Source organism: Apaloderma vittatum, unplaced genomic scaffold (genome assembly GCF_000703405.1).
Source record: "Apaloderma vittatum isolate BGI_N311 unplaced genomic scaffold, ASM70340v1 scaffold12427, whole genome shotgun sequence".
NCBI lineage: Eukaryota > Metazoa > Chordata > Aves > Trogoniformes > Trogonidae > Apaloderma > Apaloderma vittatum.
Genome location: NW_009725729.1, coordinates 1 through 10,094, shown reverse-complemented (window position 1 = coordinate 10,094; position 10,094 = coordinate 1). Strand labels below are relative to the sequence as shown.

At 39.2% G+C, this 10,094-nt stretch overlaps 1 protein-coding gene across 1 annotated transcript; it reads right to left on the bottom strand.

The window, feature by feature from the left end:
• Positions 1-3,416: 3,416 nt before the first annotated feature.
• TMEM129 (transmembrane protein 129, E3 ubiquitin protein ligase) lies at positions 3,417-9,656 on the bottom strand. The gene is made up of 3 exons (XM_009873014.1): positions 9,187-9,656; positions 6,713-6,872; positions 3,417-3,981 (listed from the first exon to the last, which is right to left on the bottom strand). The coding sequence occupies exons 1-3, from the start codon at positions 9,645-9,647 to the stop codon at positions 3,733-3,735; spliced, it is 870 nt and encodes a 289-aa protein (XP_009871316.1). The 5' UTR covers positions 9,648-9,656; the 3' UTR covers positions 3,417-3,732.
• Between the last annotated feature and the right edge of the window lie 438 nt (positions 9,657-10,094).

The window sequence follows — 10,094 nt, the reverse complement described above, 5'->3', positions numbered from 1 at the left end:
AGATTTTACGGACCTTCTTTCATTTATGCAACCTTTTGCATTCAGGTTTTATAAGGAAAACTAATCAAAGAAAGAATTATCAGGTGCACCTTCAGGGGAATTTAAGCCCTCTTTGTATTCCCAAGTTCTCAAGACAAAATTTTAACTGGTAAATATAACTTTAAAATGAAAAACAGAAGTCTTTCATAAAATAAATTGTATTTTTATTCAGCTCTTCAGAGAGTTTTAAGATTAACTATATGTATTCATTAAGCCTTTTCCTTAAAGGCTATCCAAATAATACTTTGCAAAATAGGTAAGCTATCTAGGTTAAAAGAAAAAAAAATAAATCAAACAAAAAACAACCACAAATAAGAAATCCTGTGGTGTATCTTTGGAAGAAAATGCTTTGTAATGCATGTAAGAGCTTGAATATTTATATTTCAACACCTTAAATATCACATTTTTAAAGAAATGGCACTCAGAACTTGTCAGTTGTCTTCCCAAGGTTTAGCCTGACAGGAATGGTATGTAGCTGCAGTCCACTAAGTTGCAACACAATAAAAATACTCATACTGAAGAGATCACATAATAACCTGGTATTTTGGTTTCAAGTTATGGCAAGCCTCACGGTGAACACCTGCATTCATATCATGGATTCAAAGTACATCCTGCTTGGACAAGACACCTTTTCTGGGTTAGCAAACTATGTTTACCTAAAAAAACAACAGACAACATATTTTGCTAATATTTTCTGGAATGCTACAAGTACAGAAAAACACAATTCTGGAAATAAATAATATAGCCACAGACAATATTTTCAGAAACACCTGTTCAGCTGCAGCACATAGGGAAATTTGGGCTACACGTATATACACACATATGGGATATTTATACTGATACTGTGCACCCACATACAGATTGTCTTATTGTAATGAAATTACATTTATAGAACATACTTCAGATTACAAACATTGCCTAACCACAAATCAGTGATGTGGAAAACCATACATATTGAGCCAAAAAAGCACCACTATATCACTAATAATTCAAGAAAACACTTTAAGTAGACATTTTAGCCCATCACATTAGTTGGTTAATTTTTTTCCTTAGAAAAGTGCTGTAAAAAGACCAGTTCTAAACCTTAAGAAACGTATCAAGATTGTGTGGGAGGCAATGTATTTCTTTTTACTACAAATGGCGAGACATCTTCTCTAGGAAGAGCATGTGTTTACTTGGATGATGACCTGAAGCTATCATAAACACAAATGCCTATTTTTTTATTCCATTATTTTCATGTTCAGTGACTTATTCAAGACAAGTAAGATATCACATGGCTGTGTAAAAGAGAGGTCATCGTATCTCCTTCTACTGTCTCTAAGAAGAGTAAGTCATACGGATTTTAAACAAGTTGGCTCTGTAACAGAACCTTTAAAGAAGCTTACACTTTGGAAGCATGCCAGATTACTTAGAGATTTTAAATTTGGGGAAAACCGCTTGTTTTAAGGAATTTAAACCAGGCACTATTATTAACATAAATAGTAATTTTATTTTGTTAAGTATTACTAAGTCTTCAGAGGCACTTCTGTGGATAGAGCACTACCATTAAAAGATACAAGAGTATTGTACATTTATGACTGTTACTCTGTCATACTGTTTTATTGGCAAAATATATAAGATGAATAAAAGCAAAGTTCCACTGAAATGAAAACTTCCAATCAATTCAAAGTAGATTTCTGTAAAGAATAACTCCCCTGCACAAGCAATTAGGAGAGTAAAAGCTCTTATTACATGAGATAGTATTGGCAACCAACTTGTTTTTCTTGTGCAAAAACATCTGCAACTACGTGTATCTAAGTTTCTAAAGACCTTTAGGATTTTAACTTCACACATCTTTACAATAAATATTTATAGTCCAAACAGGAAAAGAGCTGTAGGAATGGAATGACTGTCAGTGGCAAGATCACAACTCCAAAATCCTACCCTTTCTTCTGCCACTGTTTCGAGGACCACATCCCTTGTATCTGTGCCACATTATGTAAACTTTGCTGAAGTAAATGGTACAAAATTCCTATTTGTAAAGGCTGCTGTGTAGTAAGGAGGTGCATGTCAGATGACACCACTTGGCCCTGTAAGAATCTTCCAAACATTAAAAAAATCTTGCAGAGACCATTTCAAACTTCCAAATAACTCCCACAGAAGTACTGGAAAATATTTTAAATTCAGTCACTGATCAGTTCCTGCATTTTTTACTAATTTTCAGACTTGTCAACAAATCTGCCTGAAACTCAGGAACTCAATCCTCATCAGGTGAGGAGGGACATGCCACTTCAGATCTCTTTGGGCAAGAGAGGCCAAGCCTCAGTGTCAAATTTTCACTCGATACAATCCAAACCAACAGGTAATGAAAACCAGAAAAATCGCCCTTATTAACAAGCCGTATAGATAACTGCACAGCAGATGTTGCATATCTAATAACTGAAATATGCTCGAGCAATTAGTGTCCTTAAACCCAGTTTGGACTTTTATGTTAGTTCTCAAATGATGCTGTCAAATCTGTTCTCAATTCCTTATCCATCTCCAAAACAGGGCTTGCAGCCACATTCCTAATCTGGCTGGCTGGCTGTTCGCTGAAGGGCGCGACAGAGACCCAGAACATGCAGCACTGCATTTAGGTCTAGGAGTAGCGCTCTTTCAAATGTACGGTAAATGCTTTGATTTTAATTCACAAATTATGCTGAGGCAGATCAGATCAGCACGCTAAGAGTGCTAAACCAGCACCCACTGCTCACGATCATTCTTTGAATTGCAGGCCTGTAACACTTTTGTTCATGATGGTCATTCTCTGGGCATCTAGCATGGCAACTTACACCTCTGTGAGCCTGGTAGCTCTTTCAGGAGAAAGGTTAACCCTCAGAAAAAGCTTACAGGCTTTGAAACAGCTGAGCATTCTTTCAGACTATTTAGACAGCTCATGTGTTTGCTGCACTTCTTTTAAATGCATAAAAAAAGTCCATCACCTAAAGAGCATCAAAAACCTAAGCAATGTAGCTCCTGAAATCCAACCGATACAATGATGCATAGCATTAGCCCTAGAGGTAAGTGGGGTATATTTCTGAATCCTTCTGTTTGAAATAAATATATCCATCAAAAAATAAGCTAGAGACAGATTAATGGAATAAAAGGCCCCTATGAGAGCTATACATTTTTGGAGATTAAATTTCTTAGCCTACAGAAACCGATCCCTTTTGTAAGTGGAGGGGACCAGAAGAAGAAACACAGCTGGTGTACCTGTTCAGTGAACACTTGCAAATATTAAGAAGATTATCACAAATGGATTAAAAGATAATAAAACCATCAGTGAAGTGTAACCAAAATAATTTTCTCAGTTAGCCCTTTACTAAAGAATCAAAACCAAAGTTAAATTTAAAAATTTACAGAATTTAACCTATGTTAGAACTCAAAAAGAGAACAGTACTGCAAATATAGACAGATACTCATATTCCATCCAAGACATAAGAAAGCAAAATATTGGTTAAAAATATATATTAAAATTCCAGAATCTGATAAAACCCAGAAATACAGATAAAAAGTGAAGAGGAACTGAAAAGATTTCAACATTGTAAAAGAAAGCTTTGGAGTTTGCCCTCCTGTAAAGAGTGAAGTCGCAGAAACAAATCTAACAGGCCTTTTAACCAAACCCACTATGAAATACATTTAGATTAAAAATGTTAAAACATACCCAAGGATTATTCATCGTATTATGCAAACATCTAAAATGCAAAATTTGGCTCGGCAAGTCGGACAAGGCACTTGGCTTGACAGCCAGGTCTCTGGGTGCTGCTGGTCCTGTCGGCTGGCGAACCACTTGCCCATGCAGGTGAGGCACCACATGGGACGACAGTAGCACTGCTGGCATTCCCCTTCGTTTGGCTCCTGGCAGTTCTTGACGAGCTTGATGTTAGCAATAGTCTGCATACACCCTATGCATGGCTCCAGCTCCTACAGGAGGAGAAAACCAACAAAATTATGCACCGCACAGAATGGTTTCTCTTATTACTCCTCAAAGGCCTTTAGAAAATTACCTGCACGCAAGCACAGCAGGAGCCTGAGTTGGGCAGATCTCAAGGCAGAACTGCCCCACCAGAAGACATCAAAAAGGTTTCAATCTCCAGAGCCGTGTTTTATTAGAACACCCTCTAATCAATGAAAAAAAAGTATGTCTTCCAATGGAAAACCCAGAACTGATGCATGAGACTGACTAAACAAAAATGACTGAAAATAAATATTTTTCCCTCTCTGAAGAGCTCCACCTGTTTCTAAAGCATACCAGCCAAAGCAAGGTAAACAAGCAGCCATCTATAATTCAGACATACTATTTTTCAAAAAAGATACCAATATGAAGGAAAACAAACACAGCAAATGGTTCTTACCACCTATTATAGCAAGTGGATGTTCCTACCTTCTCATCTTTGTAAGTAAGAGACATAAATAACAGCAGAAATTTGAGCTCTACTGAAGACAATAAGCACTCATAATGAAGGACCAGAAATTCACTTTTCTTTTTCTTGGATAATATTGGAATAATTTGTATTTCCCCACAGTTAGTTATGCCACATGAACTTGCAATTGCGTATAGGGAGATCACCTTGCTATGAACTAGTTTACTATTAATAAACAATAATTAGCATTTCCGATGTGTCTTTCAGCCAAGACTTCACAAAGAACTCCAAGAACTTCACAAAGATGAGAAAACAGTGCACTGAACAGGTATGGAGACCCGAATCGTATTCATACTCCTACTGGTGTAACAAAAAGCAGCTCTGCTTTGTGGTCTCTAGTTCCCACCTCCAGCGTCTCTTCCCTTGTCAGCTCAAGTGTCTGTTCAACCACACCGGCAGCTTGACTGTGGATCCAGATGAAAACCAGTCATGTATTCTTTGCCTCTTTTCACCTCTTTTTCCCCAACCAGGTTGACCACAGACAACATCCTGCACTAACATGGGGACGAGGAGTGTAGAGGAAGCAGGACTGCTGTATCGCCTTTAACTTGTGAAATTAGGGCTTATCCTAGTTATTAGGCATGAAAAACTCCAGCACAGAAAAGGTTAACTAACTTTTTCAACTTATTCATGGAGCTTCAGAATAGGGAAAAATCCCATGCTATTTCTTTCATGCTCCTATCATAATTTGTGATCTTATTTATTGCTCAATGTCAAAACAAAGGTCAGTAGTTCAGCTGACACTCATGTCACAAATTAAATGCTCTGCAAGAAAGCAACTCTCTGAAATGAACAGTATCTCTCTTTACTTTGAACATCTCTTTTCACTGTACTCTGGCACTGCAGTCAGAATGCACATTATGTGCAGACATATCTGATCCAGTTTTATTTCAGCTAATTCATGTAACTGCACAGTGAAGACACCACATAAGCTGCGTGACACTACCAAAGACATCAAGTGCTTGCTCCATGAGCTGGAACATCTGATGAAGACTCACTGCAAGGGCACCAGAACTAGCTTAATTAGTTACCTCTGCTACATGGAACAGTGCTTTAGTCACACTTCTGATTGCTGCACAACTATAGTTATGACGAGGTCTCCACAAATACCACTGAAGGTAGGACTCTATGGCATTATTTACAGTTAAAGCCCCACTTACGAATCATTAATTTATTTCAGCAGAAGATCCAGCAAAATCTGGCTGTCTAGAAAATCAAGTTGTAAGGAGCAAACTGCCTAAACAATAGTAACAACAGCTTCTAGCTCCCCACAAACTTTCTGCAAATGTAACTTCATCACTTCCAAATATTTTCAAGTAAAATTTTTACAGAAATTATTATAGGGGACTTTCTTCCACTATGCTATTTTGCATGTCTAAAAAACATAATGCTCAAAATACAGTTAGTGTCCTCACAGAAGGAACAGAAGCAGCAGCCAGAGCTACCCTTACTACAGGTTTACCAAAAAGGATGGTGAGCCCTTGTGATGGACGCGCCCACCCTGACTGACTGAACAGCACTTCAGTTCAGGCATCACCGACGCAGAGGCCTGACGGGACGTATCCCTGCTGTGCAGACCTTGAGAAATTGTGCTAAGCCGTATCTCCTCAGCAAGTTAAGGAATCTAGGCCATGTCTTATCAGGAGCTAATAGTGCCAGCCTGAGCTGGAACTAGACAAAACTAAAACTGCTGCAGCTGCACACCTGCACACACAGCAAAGGGCAGTTTGGCTACGATCATTTTACCCTATAAATGCTCACAGCCCCGCTGAGCCCGTTGAGCCCTGCTGTGGTGCAGCGAGCTGCACAGCAGGGATCTCCCCCTGAACAGAGACACCGCTCAAGGTTTCTCCTTGAGGTTGAGAGACCCCTTACCCACCGTCTGTTATCTACAGTGAGGTAAGCTACACTTTTTATTAGATCTAAAGTGTATTGTATACCAGCTGGATTAATTATTAGAAGGGCAGTTAAGCAGTAGTGTTAGACTGCTGTTTAACTGCTATTTAAATATAATTTGATTACTGCTTAATTACCATTTAAAAATTATCCTTTCATAATTACCATTTAATCATTGTTTAATAAAACCTTTTGGTTAACCCACAGCAATGATTTCTCTTAATAATTCACCTATGACAGCTCTAAGTAAACAGTTATCCATTACACAGTAATCACAGGCTCATCTATATTGAAAAGTGTAATTATTACAGCCTCACACGGATAGGAAGTCTCACCTGGGTGCCTGGAACAGAATACGTCTGGTTAATTTCCACCAGTGATGTAAAAGTTTCTAGAAATAAATCACTAAGGCTTTGATGGATCACAACATTAGCTGCATTGCTGATGGGAGCACGGAGCTTTTCTCGGAGCTCCCCATACTCTGTGGAGTTCAACCTGAAGAAAAGATGGAACAAAATGTTACCATGATTATCTATTCAAGTATGCTGATAGTACACTGCTGAGGTTAATGTCAGAGAAGTGAATTCACAGAAAAACTATTTAGGTTGGGACATACTAGTCAGAATAAATAGACAGTGAGTATTCTGTTTCCTCTTGCTGTTTAGTTGTTGGTTTTGACACAATTTAGACAACAGGACACTGTTCTCCTTGATATCTGTGTCAGGTTGCCAACAGGATATGCCATAGATTAGCTAAAACATTGTATAACAATGAAGGAAGGTTTTTGGAGTAACCAGCATGAACAAAAGCTACACAGATACAGAAACTATGCATTGACTGTAAAATGTTGCATGCACAACTTCTGTCCACCTTTTTAATAGCTGTTTGCTTAGACCCTGTCTGAATTCTAGTTTATAAATTCCTGAGGACAGAAATTAGCATTGTATCATGTGGCGTTTATCACAAGGTGATGTAGTACATACAAATTTCAGAAGAATATCAACTAGTATCAGTTCCTGTGATTTTTTGATAGGATTTTAGATAAAATCTGAAATTTCACAAAGGTTACAAATAGTTGCTGAGTGACTTGCTTTGATTTCAGGCTGTAACAAGCTGTCTTTCGTACCAAGTGGCTTCTGCTAAAGTAAGTGTAAGTGAGGCCCACAGACCTCAAGTAGCACACGAGACCTTGTGCAGATCCTGTAGTGACACGTTACTCTTGTGGCCCCTGAATTGTAGACTCAGAACTCTCCAGCTCGAAACTTCCACTCATTAAACATCTTTCACAGAGAAGTCCTGGGAACATCGCCCTGAAATTCCTCGTTCTTCCTACCACTCACTGAGCTCCCAGAGCCCAGTACAATGCAACGCTTGCGTAGCTTTAGCTCCTGGTGGTCTCCATTGTTTTAACTACTGTAGGATAATGCTGTTTGCTAACAGATGCTATCTGTGCAAATAACAGAGACCTTTCTATCCAGAAGAAAGATTCACATTGAACATGCAGGGAAACGTGGCCGGCCTGCACAAAAGCACTTTTCTTCCAGAAATATCCCACTGTATCTAATTCCGATTCTGATATATACAATGATTCTTAATAGGGGAATTTTGCCCTATGGCATTTTTCTTAAATCCTGTATGACCTCATTCTAGCACAGATTTGCTATTTCTGACACATCTTCTTATAAGAACTTTTAAATGCTGTTTTCAGTGCTGTTCTGTTTAGCCACAAAATGAAGTTGGGGGGGGGTTCAATTTTTTTTCCCCTAAAAGGAATTGTTAACAAAGCCATGGTTTTCTCAGCTGGGGATGTATTTTTATCACTGTGGCACTGAAGCACTTCCAGAAGAAAATCATTAGTTGTTTAATACTTATTTGGTCACCACTCCCACAAGTCTATAAAAGTCTCCTCTTTTCTTATGATTGTCACACTTCACTAACCTCTTGTTCTGAACTCTGTTCACTCTGATTTCTAACACAATTACCTCTGTGCCTTTCTCATGTTTGCTAGGACTCCTCTGCTCACCTACAAATCTGATGATCTGCCTGCTTTTAATTACCTAATAAATAAATGCTGCTGACATACAAATTTACAGCAGACACTCAAAACAGATACACACTTTTCAAAGACACTTTTCAAATACATAGTTATACAAGCACTAACATGGCTTTCTGTATCCCTTTTAATGATGCAAGGATAACAGACTTCAGCACCCTTCTATTCAGTGTACAGGTTTCTGCAGAACTTTTGCCTAGTGACATAGAGAGACTGCTCAAAAAAACAGCATAGGCCCCCAGAAAGCAAGCCCTAGCAGTTCACAGCACATTTGCTAGAGAAATTGTAAATAAAAAAATCGACTAAAACTACTTCCTTGCTTTAAGGACACCTGGCCTGCAGTAGCTCAGTGACAACTCTTCTGAGCAGTGACAACATTATAAGCCTTGAGCAGAAGGGGGGAAAAAAAAAGTCATGTGTGAACAAAGCCAGTTTTAGACAAATTACTATTTCTCCCTCAAAATTTGGAAGACCAAATATTCTCCTTCATCCCTGTTATCCATCTTTCACCTAAGTTTTTTCTACATCCAGCACAGTTCTCTTCTTGTGCATCTGATACTGTAGGCATATGAATCTTTTTAACGAACCTTTCTTCACCACACTGTCTGGCAGAACTACACATACAGCATCTCTAGACACCAGGCAAGGAGCAAAAACGAAAGGATGAGACCCAAGGAGTCTTCAGATCTGCCACAAAAGCACTCCATTAGCACCATCAAATACTATACATATAACATAACAGGGCAGTTGTTTTACCGGATATCAAATGCTTTCACGTAGGGATTAATACTGGCAACACGGATGGTGAGGAACTGCACGGGCATATTTGAGTCTGGGGTGAGTTCATGCTGTCTGGAATCTGTCACTGTCAAATGAATGTCCTGCTGCTGGGCAACGTGTAAACAGTAGGTGGTCACTTTAATCACCCATGTGTCTGTAACAATCACCCTTGCTCCTGGGGCTCCAGTAGCAAATTTGTCGATTCTCCTAAATTCTGTGTTGATGGAAGAAGCTACTGCCCTCCAACCTGACTGCGGGAGAGCATGAACAGCGAGTGTTCGGGCTAACGGATGATTATTCCAACCCTTCCGTGACCAGTAGTACGCCAGGGCACTGGTGACTGCTGGAAAGAGAACAGCGAAGAAGAAGAAAGTTTTCCATCCTTTTGAAGCCAGGTAGAGAAAATAAAGATGTTTTTCAGGGGCAGCAAAGCACATACCAAGGTAATAACCTGCAAGAAAGAAGACTTACTTTCAGAAAGCAATTAAGTACCCACATAAACACACAGCCCTGAATCACACAGTTACCTAACCAGTGCGCTCACCTCCGGGAGAGCTATTCAGCTCCTGGATGACAACACCAATTCAAGCCTCTCGTCCTAAGCAATCTGAGGTAAAGACCTACCTGTCATGGATTTTTAACAGAATTACTTATCTGAAGGGAGCTGACTGGAATTTGTGGGTTAAATAAAACCTCCCCAAAGATGACACTTTTACCGGGATTATATACCTGAAGGGAACCCATTTGCAGTTGCTGGTTGAATAGAACTACCTGCGAGATGCCACTTACTTTTCGCAGCATCCTATGGGTAAAGGAAGCTGATTTTACAGCCGCCTGCACCCCGGTGCACTCCCAAAGCTCAGGGTGTACCTTCCGAAGAAGCC